Source organism: Mustelus asterias, chromosome 14 (genome assembly GCF_964213995.1).
Source record: "Mustelus asterias chromosome 14, sMusAst1.hap1.1, whole genome shotgun sequence".
NCBI lineage: Eukaryota > Metazoa > Chordata > Chondrichthyes > Carcharhiniformes > Triakidae > Mustelus > Mustelus asterias.
The window spans coordinates 70,005,709-70,024,190 of record NC_135814.1 but is presented as its reverse complement, the minus strand read 5'-3'; the positions used below and the strand labels follow the sequence as shown (position 1 = coordinate 70,024,190).

General features: G+C 42.6%; 1 protein-coding gene across 2 annotated transcripts in view; it reads right to left on the bottom strand.

The window, feature by feature from the left end:
- LOC144503766 (glutaminase kidney isoform, mitochondrial-like) overlaps positions 1-18,482 on the bottom strand; it is a 156,669-nt gene that overhangs the window by 116,812 nt on the left and 21,375 nt on the right. For both annotated transcript variants that reach the window (XM_078228611.1, XM_078228612.1), the window contains exons 2-3: positions 7,795-7,894; positions 2,230-2,351 (exon numbers count right to left, since the gene is read on the bottom strand). In XM_078228611.1, the coding sequence (XP_078084737.1) occupies positions 2,230-2,351; positions 7,795-7,894 (222 nt within the window). The remainder of the gene's footprint in view (positions 1-2,229; positions 2,352-7,794; positions 7,895-18,482) is intronic.

Sequence of the window (18,482 nt, the reverse complement as noted above, 5' to 3'; positions counted from 1 at the left end):
CCCACACGATTTGGCACCCCATTCACAAAACATTAACACCTTCCACCACTGACGCATAGCAGCAGCAGTGTGTACCATCTTCAAGATGCACTGCAGGAATTCACCAAGCACCCTGAGGCAAACCCACGTCAACCATCATCTAGAAGTGCAAGGGCATTAAATGCATGGGAACACCATCACCTGGAAGTTCCCCTGCATGCCACTCACCATCCCGACTTGGAAATAGGTCACTGTTCCTGGGTTAAAATCCTAGATCGCCTTCCATAACAGCACTGTGGGTGTACCTACATCACATGGACTGCAGTGGTTCAAGATGGCAGCTCACCACCACCCTAAAGGGGATGGGCAATAAATGCTGGGCTAGTCAGCAATGCCCAAATCTTTTGAATGCAAAAAAATTTAAGAACTCCCATGTTCTTCAGACCGCATTCGGTATGCTAAGTTTTTTTGTTACACCCAGCCTCAAGAGCTTTTCTCAAATATCGCACATTGAAGCTGTTGATTTTCTTTTCCTTTTTTCCAATGTTCGTAGCTTCACATCCATAAATTATTTACCAGGCATAACATTTTGGTACATGAATTCACATTTCAAAACACAAACTGACATTTCTTAGAATGCTTTTTTAATTTTGTACAAACACTTTTGGCTCACGCAATCCTTTTTTGGATGTTACCAAGATTCCCAGGTAGCTGAATCCATTTACTGCGATGTTCTTTTCTTGTCAGTACTATGTCTACGTTTTCTCACAATTGAGTGTAAGCCCATACCTACCCCTTTTCTTTCCAATTGGATAGATTAAATTTTCTATTTCTTTGTCATTCGTGTGGAAAGATAGAGCGTTATCAGGATAGCGGATGCAGTTGATAACTTGCCCGCTTATCTTTATGCCACTCATCCCTTAAACTCGAGAATGCATTCACTGTTTAGTAAGAAACAGACCAGTGAGAGAACTCTGCTTTCCAATCACCGGGCTCGTTCTTGTATCTGATGTTGCTACTCAGTTCCAGTAGATACTCCTGATCTTTCCCAATATTGATGTTTTGCAACATTTTCATTAGGTGATTGTGTTGGATTTTAGTATACATCAATTAAAACATAGGTACAGGCCATTTTGCATTTTTATGGCAGTTTTGAAACTTAGAGATTACTGAAAGGCTTGGATAGTGGACGTGAGGAAGATGTTTCCATTAGTAGGAGAGACTAGGATGTGAGGGCACAGCCTCAGCGTAAAGGGACGACCCCTTAGAACCAAGATGAGGAAGAATTTCTTCAGACAGAGGGTGGTGAATCTATGGAGTTCATTGCCACAGAAGGCTGTGGAGGCCAGGTCATCGCGTGTATTTAAGACAGAGATAGATACGTTCTTGATTGGTCATGGGATCAAGCCATGATTGAATGGCAGAGCGGACTCCATGGACCGAATGGCCATGGCTCCTATATCGCATGGTTTACTCGATTGATCCAATTGTTCACAGAAAACTGCAAGGTCCTCATCTGACACACTTTGGATTGGACCTTAAATTGTATAATGCTTGAAATGAAAGGTCCATCGGCTATTCTCTTAGGAATAGCCCAATATCTTAAAACGGGCTTGCAAAGCTCTTGATCAACAGCCAATGCGATTCCTTTTTCATGCTTTCCTAATCCTTTCATCATCCAAGTGGATAATGATTCCATCATGGATCAAAATGATTTCATTCAACAATTCTTCTCTCCTCTGAAATAGCACCACCTCTTTCAAATAGGGTAGCACGGTGGCACAGTGGTTAGCATTGCTGCCTCACAGCAGCAGGGACCTGGGTTCGATTCCCAGTTTGGGTCACTGTCTGTGCAGAGTCTGCATGTTCTCCTTGTGTCTGCATGGGTTTCCTCCGGGTGCTACAGTTTCCTCCCAGTCTGAAAGACATACTGGTTAGGTGCATTAGCCATGCTGAGTCCTCCCTCAGTGTACCCGAACAGCTGCCAGAGTGTGGCTACTAGGGGATTTTCACAGTAACTTCATTGCAGTGTTAATGTAAGCCTACTTGTGATACCAATAAAATAAAAAACCGCTAAATTTGGAAGGATCAATAGTCTCTCCCATTTCACACCCTTACCCTCAAAAAAAATATTTAAGTCCATCAAAGGAAGTAAAGTGTTCACTGAAGAAAACAAAATATAACCAAAAAAAACTGAAGCATCTACTGGCTTTTCAAATTGGAGGAAGAGAGATTTTACAAACACTTTACTTTTTAAACAGTTCTTTGTCCAGGAGAACACCATCAGACGCTGCCTGCACATTTGTTCTAAGCATATCCATGCACTCCTTCAGTCGCGGATCAGATGTACGTAGTCCTGTGGATTTCAGAACCTATTTGAAAACAAGGCGGTACAATTAAAATACATTTTTCTTCTAGTACATGATTTTTTCAAAAATGAGGAGATTTGGCAACTTTAGATGACACTTGTTACCAATTGTTCTGTCACTTGAAATTAGGGTTCTAAAATCAGTGTAGACTAGCAACAAGTCTATTCCTCTGTCCTACATGAAATCCATTTGGAAAATTGCAATTCTGTTTCCAAATAGGCAAGGATTTGCTACATAAAATTATGCATATTTTAGCATAATACTCAGATATTAAAGAGGATCAAGAAAACATAAAAAAGTAAGATGGCAGAGAGGCAGTGGCAGATATTTAGGAAGTATTTCATAAATTACATTTAGTCATTTGTTAGTATAGAACTTGAGTATTTCTGGAAAAGAAAGACATGCAGTCGAAGCTTTTCTTCTTGTTTTGACAGCATGTCTCTTTTTTTCAGCAATATATTCAATTGAGAAAGAAGGCTCAAGAAGGGTTCAGCGTCTGTGATTGACGAAGGGAGTTAAGAGTGGTATCAATTTAAAAAGACATACAATGCTGTAAAAAATAGTGGCAGGCCAAAAGATTGGGAAAACTTCAGCAGCCAGCAAAGGATGACTTAAACAAGAGAAAACAATCAAGATATACAGACAAAAGCTTCTACAAATACATAAAAAGGAAAATAGTAAAGCATTGGTCCCTTACAGGATGAGACTGGAAAGTTAATAATGTGGAAAAAACAATGATGTGGAGATGCCGGCGTTGGACTGGGGTAAGCACAGTAAGAATCTCACAACACCAGGTTAAAGTCCAACAGGTTTATTTGGCTGCACAAGCTTTCGGAGTCTCAGGCTCCTTCATCAGGTGAGTGAAGAGCTGTGTTCACAAACAGCAGGACTGTCCTTCAGGAGAACAGTGACCACGACACCACATAACCCTGCCACAGCAACCTCTGCAAGATGTGCCGGATCATCGACACGGACGCCATCATCTTACGTGAGAACACCATCCACCAGGTACATGGTACGTACTCTTGCAACTCGGCCAATGTGTCTACCTGATACGCTGCAGGAAAGGATGTCCCGAGGCATGGTACATTGGGGAAACCATGCAGACGCAATGACAACGGATGAATGAACACCGCTCGGACAATCACCAGGCAAGAGTGTTCCCTTCCAGTCGGGGAACACTTCAGCAGTCACTTCAGCCTCTGATCTTCGGGTAAGTGTTCTCCAAGGCGGCCTTCAGGACAACGCAGAATCGCTGAGCAGAAACTGATAGCCAAGTTCCGCACACATGAGGACGGCCTCAACCGGGATCTTGGGTTCATGTCACACTATCTTTAATCTCCACGACTTGCCTGGGTTTGCAAAATCTCACTAACGGTCCTGGCTTGAGACAATTCTCACCTCTTTAACCTCACTCCACTCACATTGTCTATACCTTTAAGACTTGGTTAACTGTAAAGACTCTCATTCCAACCCTTATCTTGAAAATTGAGTTTGTGTCTGTATATGCCCTATTTGTGATCACAGCTCTTCACTCACCTGATGAAGGAGCCCGAGACTCTGAAAGCTTGTGCTGCCAAATAAACCTGTTGGACTTTAACCTAGTGTTGTGGAACAAAACAGTGGCAGAGACTTTGAACAAGTATTTTGTATCTGTCCTTATAGTAGGAGACACAAAAGCATCCCAAAAATTGCAGAAAGTCAAGAGGCAAAAGGGAGGAAATCAAAACAATCACCATCACTAGAGAAAAAGTAATAGGAATACTAATGGGACTAAGGCTGACAAGTCCTGAACCAGATGACCTGTATCGGCGGCCTAAAAGATGTGGCTGCAGGGATAGTGGATGCACTGGTTGCAATCTTCCAGAATTCTCCAGATTTTGGAAAGGTCCCAGTGGATTTGAAAGCCAATAAATACCTCTATTCAAGAAAGGGACAGAAAGCAGGAAACCATAGACCAGTTCATCTAATATTGGTCATTGGGAAAATGTTGGAATCTACTATTAAGGAGATTGGAGGAGGACATTTAGAAAACCATAATACAAATAATCAGGCAGAGTCGGTGTGGCTTTGTGAAAGAAAAATGTTTGCTGCATTTATAAGAGTTCATTGAGGATGCAACAAAGTGGATAAAGCAAAATCATTAGATGTAGTGCACTTGGATTTCTAAAAGACATTCAATAAGATGTCACATAAAAACTTAATGCCCAAGATAGGAGCTCATGATACTGGGGTGATATATTAGCATGGATAGAGGATTGGCTAACCAACAGGAAACAGAGGTAGGATAAATAGATTATTTAAAACTTGGCAAACTATAACTGGTGGAGTGCCACAGGGATCAGTGCTGAGGCCTCAACTATTTACGATCTACATTAATTACTTGGATGAAGGGAAAAAAATGTACTCAGTCAAATTTGCTGATGATACAAAGATCGGTAAGGAAATCAAGTTGCAAGGACGATGAAAGAAATCTGTAAGGGGATATAGATTAGTTAAATGAGCGGACAAAAAAAACAGCAGAGGAAGTATTATGTGGGAAAATGAGGTGATCCACTTCGGCAGGAAGACTAGAAGAGCAGAATATTATTTAAATGGAGAAAGAATGCAGAATTCTGCAGTAGAGGTGAATTTGGGTGTCCTTGCACACAAATCACAAAAAAATCATAGCAAGCAGATGTAATTAGGAGGGCAAATGGAGTCTTGGCGTGTATTGCAAGGGGGGTGGAATATAAAAGTAAGGAAATCTTGCTACAATGCGATAAGTGCGAGGTGATGCACTTTGGAAGAAGAAACAAGACAAGGGAGTATTTAATAATGGCAGGACATTGGGAAGCTCAGAGGAACAGATGGATCTTAGGGTACTTATTCACAGATCCCTCAAGTCGGCAGAGCATTTGAATAGGATAATTAAGAAGGCATATGGGACGCTTGCCTTTATCAGTCATGGCATACATAACAAGAGCACAGAGCTAATGCTAGAGTTGTACAGAGCATTGGTTAGGCCACAGCTGTGTGCAATTCACGTCACCTCACTGTAGGAAGGTTGTGATAACACCACAATGCAGAAGGAGGCGATTCAGCCCATCAAGTCTGCATCAACAATCCCACCAATCCTCCCCATAACCCCATGTATTTACCCTGTAAATCGCCCTGACACTAGAGGTCAATTTAGCATGACCAATCAACCTAACATGCACATCTTTGCACTGTGGGAGGAAATCTCAGCACCTGGAGGAAACTCAAGCAGACATGGGGAGAACGTGCAAACTCCACACAGTCACCTGAGGCTGGAATCAAACCCGGTTCCTGGCACTATGAGGCAGCAGTGCAAGAGGGCGTACAGAAGAGGCTCGTTGCCTGTGATGGAGCATTTGAGCATAAGGGGAGACTAGATGGGCTTGGATTGTTTTCTTTAGAGCAGAGAAAGCTGAGGGGGTGCACGATTGAAGTGTACAAGATCATGAGGGATATGGGCAGGGTGAGTCGGGAGTAGCTGTCCCCCTTGGTTGAGGGGTCAGTCATGAGGTGGCTTAGTTTTAGGGTAAGGGGCTGGAGATTCAGAGGGGATTTGAGAAAAATATCACTCAGGGTTGTAGGAATCTAGGATGCACTATCTGGGAAGGTAGTGGAGGCCGGAAACCTTACAACCTATAAGAGCACTTGAAATATAACATTCAAGGATATGGGACAAGTGCAGGAAAATGGGATTAGATTGCCTTTAGTGGTAGTTATTGTCGGTGCAGACTGGACAGGCCAAAGGGCCTTTTCTGCGATGTATGGCTCTATAATTCTATAACTGTCAGTCTGGTCCGACAATACTGTAAACAGTTTTAGTCCCCTTACTTAAAGGGAGCTATACTTGCATTGGTAGCAGGTTTGCTAGGTTAATTCCTGGGCAAATGCTGAGGGGAATGCTTCCCCTAGTTGAATCTACAACCAGGGCAAGTTTTCAAAATAAGGAATCTCCCATTTATGGCTGAGATGAGAAGGAATTTCTTCTCACAGAGTCATCGGACTTTGGAATTTTCTTCTCCAAAGAGAAGTGGAGGCTGGGTTAATGAATTTATTCAAGGCCGAATTACACAGATTTTAGATCTGCAAGGAAGTTAAAGGTTATGAGAGGCATGCAAAAAAGTAAAGTTAAGGCCACAATCAGATCAGCCATGACCTTATTGAATGACAGACTGGACTTGAGAGACATTTTTAATGTGTAAAGGTGAAAATGAAGGGGTGCAAGGGGAAGAAAAAGAAAACTAAATTGGTGTAAAAAAAAGGTGCCAACTATGGTTCAGCGATAACACTCTTACCCTTGAGCCTGAGCACAATATCTAGTCTGCGTATATGTGCTATAGAAACTCCAAATTATCCTTACTTCAATTTCCCTATCTTAAAAAGGCAAGCATCTCCTCCAATAGAGTAAGTGGTAAGGCCATATAGTCCAGAAAGTTTTATTCAGCATGTAGAGGTAGTGAAACATAGCAAGATTGGTGGTGAAAATCATACCGCAGTTTTAAGCACTACAGATTTTCAAAGGGGGGTGATGGGGTGAAAAGGTGGCCTGCGGGGAAAATAAAGTCTCTACTCCTGAATACCATTCATCACAACCTGATGAAATGATACATGCAAATACTGGCAACTAGAGGCAAATGACAAGGCATAGTTAGAGAGGAGGTTCCAGAGTCTGGAAATGGCATAACATTGATTTGAGTTGAAGAGAGTGGGGAAGCACAAGAGTCCACACTCAGAAACTGACAGTTTAGACAATGGGGAAAGGTTTGCTAGGCTCGAGTTGGCTACAGGGATATCCAGAGACAAAACCCATGAATCAATTTAAACACAAAAAAATAAATAAATTTGAGCCAATGTAGGTCCAACTATAGTAATCGGTGATGTAAAATAAGATACAGCCAAGCTTATTGAAGTTTACACAATGGAGGATTGGAGGAGAGGCTGACCTGGAGAACATTGAAATAGCGAAATTGACAAAGGAATGAATGAAGATTTCAATAGTGAAGGGTTGATGTAGTAATAAAGGCAGTCACGTTAGAGGTTGAGGTAGGTGGTTTTACTGGAAATAATCGAGGATCTGGAGCTCAGCTTGGGGTTAATAAGGTGCTAAAAGATGCTAGGCAATAGCCAGGATCTTAATTTGTTGTTTCAACAAGACTCACAAGGGTTTGGAAGTCCAATAGGCAGTACTGTAACAGGTTGAACTTTCACTGAAATCAGAACACCTTAGATCCCCCAATTTGGAGAGTAGAGGGAAAAAAAGTTTTACTTTCCCCATTCCAAACCTTTGAGGTGGTGAGATTTGTTGATTGATTAATACGCTTCAATTTAATTAGTTCATCACAGCAAGATCACTATTTTACATCTATGATTTATATCACATACTCAACCAGCCAATGGACCAAATGTTATTTCAATCACCAGCACAACTTACAGTAATGAACTTGTGTATTGGAATCCTCTCCTGCCCTTCAGCAATCGTGTAAAAAAGTAGATCTTCCAGACTAGGCAGAAGTCCTGCTTTTTGTCGTTTCCTAGAGAAAACAAAAAGTGTTCAATACTTTGAGACACTGCAAAATAAGTTTAGGTGAAGTTAAACCATTAACCATGATCCACTTTTTAAAATGACCTATCACAACTTGACTTTGATGCTTGGTTACAAAGTCAAAACACCTCAGGCCAGAAGCAATGCACTGATCAGCACATTTCCCACCATGATGAGCTTTACTTCAGCAGAAACTCAAATATTTCAGCGAGGAAACTATAATTTCTGAATGGCCTGGATTGTGTAGACAGCAGTAAAATTAAAGTGCTCACCGCTGACTGCAAAAAAAATGTCCACAAAAAAATCTAGCAATCTCTTGTATATGGATCTCACCCTTCATGTTGATTTCAATCTGGTTTCAGCTATTGGGCATCTTCACTACCCACCACTGAAATCATCAAGCTGGCTAAGCAGATAATTGCATTGATGATTTTCACAAACAACAAGTAAAAAGTACTGAATTTCCTTCACTATTTAATCATATTACTGACAAGATAAATATTGAGATATATAAATGGTTAGAGATAAAAGCTGGAATATCAAACTTGTAATACTCATCTTGAAAAATACATGTAGTTATCATAATAGAGCAATTGATATTCCACAATTATAATTTTTTTTCAGGATCACAAGTTTTTCAGCTGCAATGAAGTGATAGGCTATTAAAATCCAGTTACATCCAATGAACAAGGTGCGGCCTTTTCAAGAGTTTAAACAGCAAAACTAACTTTGCAAGCTATACTTCTTTAGATTTACCAGGAATACATCAGAAACAAACGCCATGACAAGTCCCGAGATACTGAAGCTATTTTCACATGAGTCAAGAGTTTAACAAAGGTTTTTATAGTTAGGAAGGAATTTGATAGGATAAATTGGAAAAGGCCATCTTGCTTGGAGAAACAGTTGTGAAAAGTTACCAATAGGGAGTGAGAAGAGGAGTAGGGCAAAGCACAAGACCGCTGTTAATAAAAAGCTTTGCCACAGGCAGAGATCATTGCATCTTTTAAGAAAAGAGCAGGTAAACATTTGATGTAGAGGAACATATACAGGTAATGAGAAGACATCTGGTCGGGGTTAGGTTGGACACAAGGTGCTGAATGCTTAATTTATGCAGTAACTTCTCCAATTATTACTTGTATGAATTCACATTAGCTTAAAGATCTGTTGTGTTAATGTATTCACCACAAGCGATGTCACAAGTAGCAGCCATGTAAGAGAACACACACCTGTAAGTAAAGCTCTGTTGTTTTTAACCCTGTGCTTCCTTGCATCATTCCCCACTATACACAAGAACTGCCAACGAGGACGAAGGCGCTGCTAACCACCCGGGATGAAGAAATTTGCTCAGAAAAGTTAGAAAAGAAGCTTTTTGCACGTGCTCTGGACCCAACTGTCTAGGTGTACATGAGTAACAATAATCTACTGCAGAGCACTTAAAGTTTGGTGCGTTAAGCAGCTGAAGCTTGGGTGGTTGCCTTATGTGAAAGAAAAAAAAAATCAGACAAGAATACTGGAACATGTTGCAAAATGCACATACGGATAAACTCCAATGGTGGGAGTTTACAGTGATGTGGGACCCTTTGATGAAAATGTGGAGCAATGGAGCTCATTTGCCAAGTGTTTTGACTATTTTGCCCAGGCAAACAAAATAGCTGAAGATATTATGTGCCCATTTTCCCTGAGTGTGATAGGGGGAAAAATGGTTAATCGCCTCAGAGGTTTAGTGCAACCTGAGAATCCAGGAACTAAAACAAATGGACAGATCATAGATATTTCATAAGCACATTTTTCACCAAAGCTTTGACGATTGCAGTGCTTTAGATTCCACAAAAGAGGCCAACTGTATAATCACATCTGTGCTCAAAGACTTGCAGAACATTGAGAGTTCGGAGATGTGCTAAATGACACAATTCAAGACAAATTTGTCTGTGGGCTATGCAGCGAGGTAATACAGAAATGTTTGCCGTCCAAGAGTAACCTTACTCTAAAAAAGGTCGTGGAAGTTGACACTGGGGCAGCAGTCTCACTGGTGCCAGAAACTGTTTACAAGGAGAAACTTGGAGCAGTCAGTGCTGAAGATGTACACAGGTGAAGTGGTTCCACAGAAGTGCCGCATCCAAGTAGCTGTGCAATTTATAGGCAAACAACAGATTTGTCTCTACATGTAGTAAGGGCAATTATCCAGCACTGATGGGTCGAACACAGCTGGAGATTTGACTGAACCGGGTGGCAGTCAACATTATGACCAATGGAGAATCAGCCTTCAAAAATTTTAAAGCAGCACAATGTTGAGAGAGGTAGAGAATTAGGAAGAATGAAAGATATTACAGTGAAACTGAAAATAAAAGGAGGAAGCCAAGGAAAATGCTTGAAGGTACGGTCATATGCTATTAGGTCGAAGATGGAAGCAGACTTGGATTGTCTTGTGAAGATAGAAGTCTTAGAACCTGTCAGCATTAGTGAATGAGCCACGCCAATGATTATTTTCATCAAGGATTTGCAGACTTCAAGGTCACCATTAATCCAAGTGGAACAACACCCATTGCCCCACATCGATGACTTGTTTGCAGGGTTGGCTGGAGGCCCACATTTTAACAAATTTGACCCAAGTCAGGCTTACAGATGAATGTGGACAAGAAGTCACAGGAACCTTTGACAATCACAACACAAAGGCTTGTTCCAGTACCAAAGATTGCCTATTGTTTCAAAGAACAATGGATCAGATCCTGAGAGGACTGAGCAGGGTCCACTGTTACCTGATGACATCCTAGTCACTGGAAGAGAAGAGGAGGAATATCTTCAGAATTTGGATATCACTCTTCAGAGATTGACAGAGTATGATCCGAGTTGGAGTATTTGGGACCTGTGATTGACGCCATTGGCTTTCACAAATGTCCTTCAAAGGTTAAGGCCATTACATGAGGTGCTTGCACCTCAGATTATTAATCAGTTGTGTTGCTTCCTAAGATTGTTGAACTATTATGGAAGATTTGTTCCAAACTTGGCAACAATTCTGAAACCATTAGCATTTGATTTTGTGTAATGACTAGAATGCTGCTGGTCTGATGCTGTTCAAATCACCGTGGGCAGCTGTCAGCAAGGTACCCAGTATGCATCATTCTTTCATAGCTGACCACAAAATCAAGATCGTTATAATGCCAAAATACGTGGCAGATGAAGAATGTGGGAAAATGTGAACTTATTCGTTTTGACAGGAATAATAAAAACAGTATATTATTTAAATGGAGAGACAATGCAGAGCTCTTGGAGGCATAGAAAATCTAGGTGTCACAGAATGAAGGAGGCCAATCGGCCCATCGAGCCTATACCTGCAACAGTCCCACCAAGGCCCTATCCACACAACCCCACGTATTTACCCTGCTAATCCCCTGACACTGAGGAGGAATTTAACATGGTCAATCCACCTACCTGCACATCTTTGGATATGAATCAGAGTTCAACAAGTGATTAGGAAGGCAAATGGAACATCATTGATTGCAAGGGGAATCGAATATAAAAGTAGGGATATTTTCCTAGTTGTGTAGGGTATTGGTGAGCCCACATCTAAATACTGCGTACAATTCTGGACTCATTTAAGAAAGCACATAGTGGCATTAGAAGCAGTTCAGAGAAGGTTCTGTTGTACCTGTTAATTCTCAGATACTTTCGACCAGTTTGCTTACTCCAAGGTTTTACCCCAGTGCCCTTATTTGCAAGATGGACAAAGGACAAACACAAATAAAGGTTCAATAAGTTTATTAATAATAACACTATTAACCCTTAAATTACCCACATAAAACAAGAGGATACCCCAGATTCAAGTATACTACCCGCAAAGATGGTTTGGTTAAACTGCAGGCTCGATTCTGAGTCCCTCTGGTCTGTCGTCACAAAGGTGAGTCTCGATGGCAGCTTCTTCCTTCTTTCCTTCTCTGGTCAGTCTTCCGAATGGTCAAGGTCGCCTCCCTTGTCAAGTCTTCGCTGCTGGTGTGTCTGAAATGTGTCCCTTTATCCCCCTGCCTGCTTGCCTTTCCAGAAACTTCTCTGGCTTACGGCCAATGAGGTCCCAGAAGGGGGTTCCAATACCCAGTGGGTTTCTTGATGTCTGCCTGATAGGACACCAGGGTCCACCCCCAGGTGTCCATCTCCATGCTGTTGCTTACATGTAACCTGTTATCAGATAAGGTAACTGCAGGAACTCTCGGTGACAGAAAGTCTGGCCAGATCTGGACTTCTAACAATAGGCCGGTGCATTTCAATGGAGTGCAATAGAGTCATAGAGGTTTACAGCATGGAAACAGGCCCTTCGGCCCAACTTGTCCACGCCGCCCATTTTTAAAAAAAACCCCTAGGTTAATCCCAATTGCCCGCATTTGGCCCAATAGAGATCCTGCTAAGTATCAGTAGAGTGCAACGACCTTTGCTGGGTGATTGATGGGTCTGGCCCAGACATGTTTGTGTATTTGTACAATTGGCCTGCCCGAGGTTTGACTGTGTTTGATTTTAATATGCCCAATTCTTTAATTTAGGATATCCAATTTAATCAGCCTTAAAACTAGGCCTCATTATATTACCACAGTTCACTCAACTGAGCCCTATATTGTGAGGTTATCCTAGGAGGAAAGATTAGGTAGATTGGGCCTGTATCCATTAGATGTTAGAAGAATGAGAGGTGATCTTACTGAAACATACAAGAACCTGAAGGGACTTGATATGGTGGACGCTGAAAGGATGTGGAAGAGACTAGAACTAGGGGGCATTGTTTAAAAATAAGGGGTCACCCATTTAAGATGGAAATGAGGAGATTTTGTTTTCTCTCAGATGGTTGTGGAACTCTCTTTCCCAGAGAGTGGTGGAGGCAAAGCCACTGAATGTTTTTAAGGTTGAACTAGATTGATTGACAAGGGAGTCACAGAATATTGGGAGTAGGAGTTGAAGCCACAACCAGTTCACCCATGACCTTATTGAATGGTGAAATAGGTTCAAGGGACCAAATGGTCCACTTAGTTCTTCATTTATATGTAACTAAAATGGAAGTCAAATTCAGCTTGCCCACTGTTTGTTAATTGTCTGCCACTTCATCCGAAGACAATATTTGGCCCTGAATTCCTTTGAACAATTCCACAAAGATCAACACACAAGTAACAGCTCAGGTCAAGAGTGAATCTCAACTGTTCTTTGGGTTTCATTAGAGGTATGGTCCCTTATGATCTGGAACTACAAAATTACTTTGTCAAGCTAATGTCACATTTCGAAGATACACTTAGAAATGCCCGGTGGCCATAACTACATTCAGACCCAAAGCACTTGTACATCTGGTATAGTATTGCATCAGTTAATGCTATTTGAGATGGCTCAAGCAGCAATGTTGTTAAAGTCTTTACAACTTTAGTTAGGTGCCAAAATAATCTTATACGTAGTAACCAAGAAAGAAGGTTATGTAAGTCCGCCTCAATCCTGTAGTACAACCATCTACCGTGAATACCGAGGTAAAATATTCATTAAGCACCTCTGCTATTTCTTCCGGTTCTGTACAGACTTTCTCACCTTCACATTTTATAGGTCCTATTCCTTCACATCTCATCCTTTTACTCTTCACATATTTATAGAATGCCTCAGGGTTCTCTTTTAATATTACCTGCCAAGGCCTTCTCGCGACCCCTTCTGGCTCTCCTAATTTCTTTCTTAAGTCCCTCCCTACAAGCCGTATACTCATCTAGATCCCTATCATTGCCTAGCTCTCTGAACCTTTTGTACGCTTTCCTTTTCTTTTTGACTAGGTTCAGCGCAGCTTTCGTGCACCAAACCTACCAAAACCTCCCCATCTCATCAGAACGTTGTCATGCAGAACTCCAGACAAACATTCCTTGAAAATCTGCCACCTTACTTCGGTACTTTTCCTCGAGAATACCTCCTTCCAATTTACGCCTCTAATCTCCTGCCTGATGGCTTCATATTTCCCCTTACTCCAGATAAACACTTTCCTAGCTGCCTGATCCTATCTCTTTCCAATGCGAGCGTAAAGGAGATAGAGTTATGATCACTATCCCCAAGATGCTCCCCCACCGAGAGATCCGACACCTGTCCAGGCTCATTAGCCAGTATCAGATCGAGTACAGCCTCTCCTCTTGTAGGCTTATCCACATGCTGTGTCAGGAAACCCTCCTGAACACACCTAACAAACTCCTCCCCATCCAAACCCCTTACCCTAGGGATATTCCAATCGATGTTTGGGAAATTAAAGTCTCCCATCACGACAACCCTGTTATTACTGCATCTCTCCAGGATCTGTTTCCCTATCTGCTCCTCAACATTCCTGTTACTATTGGGCGGCCTGTAGAAAACACCCAGCAAAGTTATCGATCCCTTCCCGCTCCAAACTTCCACCCACAGAGACTCCGTAGACAATCCCTCCACGGCTTCCACCTTCTCTACAGCTGTGACACTATCCCTGATCAGCAGTGCCACCCCCCCCCCCCCCCCACCCCCCCCGCTACTTTTGGCTCCCTCTCTGTCCTTTCTGAAACATCTAAAACCCGGCACCTGAAGTATCCAGTCCTGTCCCTGTCCCCAAGTCTCCATAATGGCCACCACATCACACTTCCAAGCATCAATCCACACTCTAAGCTCATCCACTTTATTTACTACACTCCTGGCGTTAAAATAGACACATCTCAAACCTTTAGTCTGAGCTCACCCCTTCTCCATCACCCGTCTATTCTCCCTCTTACACCGAGTACAATCCTTCTCTATTTGCGGGCTAACCTCCTCGCTCTCAGTCACCTCATCACGATTCCCTCCCCCCAAACTTTCTAGTTTAAAGTCTCCCCAGTAGCCTTAGCCAATCTTCCTGCCAGGATATTGGTCCCCCTGGGATTTAAGTGCCACCCGTCTTTTTTGTACAGGTCACACCTGCCCCTAAAGAGGTCCCAATGGTCCAGGAACCTGAATCCCTGCCCCCTGCTCCAGTCCCTCAGCCATGCATTCATCCTCTACCTCACTCCATTCCTGCTCTCACTTTCCTGTGGCACAGGCAGCAATCCTGAGATTATGACCTTTGCATTCCTCCTTTCCAACTGTCTACCTAACTCCCTATATTCTCTTTTCATGACCCCTTCCCTCTTCCTACCTATGTCCGCAGTACCAATATGTACCACGACCTCTGGCTCCTCTCCCTCCCACCTCAGGATATCTGGGACGCAATCAGAGGCATCCCAGATCCCGGCACCAGGGAGGCAGACCACCATCCGAGACTCCCGTCTGCCTCAACAAAAACGCCTGTCCGACCCCCTTACTGTTGAGTCCCCGATTAATACTGCCTTCCTCCTCCTTTCCTTAGCCCTCTGAGCTACAGGGCCGGACTCTGCTCCAGAGACACGGCCACTGCTGCTTCCCCCAGGTGGGCTGTCCCCCCCAGCAGTACTCAGACAGGAGTACTTATTGTGAAGGGGCACATCCACTGGGGTGCTCTCTATCACCCGAGCTTTCCCCTTCCTGGACGTTACCCACTTGTCTGCCTCCCGTGGCCCCGGTGTGACCACCTGCTGATAGCTCCTGTCTATCACCTCCTCATTTTCCCTAACCAGACGAAGATCCTCGAGCTGCAGTTCCAGTTCTCTAACATGGTCCCTTAGGAACCACAGCTCGACACACCCATCACAGATATCGACATCCGGGAGGCCAGGTGCCTCCAGGACCTCCCACATCCTACATTGGGAACAACAGACTGGCCTCACACTCAATTTCCCTTCTTATTTCAAGGAACACAGAGAAACGTACTTAAGTATTAAACTTACCCCACCTTGCCCTTTCCGCCCAAGCCCTTGAAGCCAAAGCCCTTCAGCTCTCATTCTGCTCCCTTCTCACTCCGCTGCCCACTCTCAACGCTGTCTGCTGGATACTGCGGCCTCCCCTTTAAACCTCCCACGCGCTAAAGGAAAATTCAAAACCCTTCCCACAACACCCCGCGCGCGGCCTACTTCCGGTCTAGACTTTAAAAGTTTAAAAATAAATAAATAAACCAAGCCCGCAAAAAAGTGATTTAAAAGTCGATCTCTTACCCCAGCACTCCTGTAACAAATCGCTCCTCCTTGCCTCTCTCAGGATGAACAATGAGCCCTCTATGAGCCCTCAGGATGAACTTATAGCCCTCTATTCCCCTTTCTTTCATACGCCTATCAAGACAAGTCTTAGATGTGGCTAACATAACTGCCTCAACCACCTCACTTGGCAATGCATTCCAGGCCCCCTCCTCCCTCCGTGTAAAAAACTTCTCCCGCACATCTCCACTGAACCTTTCCCCTTTTTATCTTGAACTTGTGCCCCCTTGTAATTTACGCGCTGGGAAAAAGCTTCCAACTGTTCACCCTATCTACTCCACTCAATTTTATAAACTTCTATCAGGTCGCCCCTCAGCCTCCATCTTTCCAGGGAGAACAATCCCAGTTTATTCAATCTCTCCTCATAGCTTTGACAAGGGGTCACTTGGACTCGAAACATCAGCTCTTTTCTCTCCTTACAGATGCTGCCAGACCTGCTGGATTTTCCAGCATTTTCTCTTTTGGTCTCCTCATAGCTAATACCCTTCATACCAGGCAACATCCTGGTAAATCTTTTCTGTACTCTCTCCAAAGCCTCCACGTCCTTCTGGTAGTGTGGTGACCAGAATTGGACACAGTATTCCAAATGTGGCCTAACCAATGTTTTATACAACTGTAACATAATTTGCCAACTTTTATATCAATGCCCCGTCCGATGAAGGCAAGTATGCCATATGCTTTCATCACCACCTTTTCCACCTGTGCTGCCACTTTTAAGGTTTGTGGACCTGTTCTCCCAGATCTGTGTGTCTATGCGCCTGATGGTTCTGCCATTTATTTTATAGCTCCCACCTGAATTGGATCTACCAAAATGCATCACCTTGCATTTGTCCAGATTAAATTCCATCTGTCATTTCTCTGCCTATTTTTCCAGCCTATCTACATCCTGCTGTATTCTCTGACAATCTTCATCACTATCCACAACTCCGCCAATCTTAGTATCATCCGCAAACTTGCTAATCAGACCAGCTACGTTTTCTTCCAAGTCATTTATATATATATTAGAAACAGCAGAGGTCCCAGCACTGATCCCTGCGTAACACCACCAGTTACAGACCTCCATTCAGAAAAACACCCTTCCACCATTACCCTCCGTTTTCTATGGCCAAGCCAATTCGGAATCCATCTAGCTAGCTCACTCCTGATCCCGTGAGATTTAATCTTTTGTACCAGCCTGCCATGATGGACCTTGTCGAATGCTTTAATAAAATCCATGTAGACAACATCCATAGCCCTTCCCTCGTCAATCATTTTTGGCACCTCCTCAAAAAACTCAATTAAATTAGTGAGAAATGACCTCCCTCGTACAAAACCCTGCTGTCTGTCGCTAACAAGACCATTCAGTTCCAAATGCATATAGATCCTATTTCGAAGAATCTTCTCCAACAATTTCACTATCACTGACATCAAGCTCACTGGCCTCTAATTACCTGGGTTAATCCTTGTTACCCTTCATAAATAATGGGACAACATTGGCTATCCTCCAATCCTCTGGGACCTCACCAGTGGCCAAAGAAACAAAGATTTCTGTTAGAGGACCAGCAATTTTGTCTCGTCTCCCTCAGTAATCTGGGATAGATGCCATCTGGCCCTGGGGATTTGTCGACCTTAATACTTTTTAATTCACCTAACACTTCCTCCCTCATAATGATGACTTGTTCTAAAAGGTTTACACACCCCTCCAAGACACCATCCATCGACTTGTCCCTCCCTTTTATGAATACCGACGCAAAGTACACTTTAAACTCTAAACATTCAGAATGTCTACATTGAGTTAATTGTCACAATCAACTTTCAACTCATCTTCATTTGTCCACTTGTCAAAGTTCAATATCAGTATCTCAATCCTGCTCATCCCTGCTCCAGAGTTTTAAAGAACCATTTTTACCATTCCATGTACACCATGCTCACATCCAACACACCACCAAACAATCCTGTCCCCAGTCACCATTCAGCATATCAAGTAACTTGTAAGTGTTTCATATATTTTAATAGATGACTATATATTACTAGGAATTGTAATTTAAGAAATTGTCTTATCTAATTTACTCTTTTATGCTCAATTGAAATGGAAGACATTTCCAGAATATTTTAATAGTCAATTAAACTTTCTACAAGGTGGCTCATCTCCTAATGCAGTTTGACAACAACTGCAGAACTGTCCTGATGCCTTTTCTGCAGCCTTCCAACGATGGAAGACAACTAAGAAAATACACGTCTCAAATAACGCTGTTTAGATTTCTATATTCATTTGGAGCACAATTATTTGAAAGATAAATATTTCAATATTGAAATTAGGATTGCAAAGATATCAAAAGCTTAATCAGTGGAATCATGACTAATTTATTCTGGCTCCAAGTATCACAATTGCATAATACTGAAATGAAGGAGCGCATTAGGTCTGGAACATGAAACAGCACTGATCATTTCTTAACTGTTTATTATGTCTAAGAAAATGAAACTAGAATCCTCCCTTTT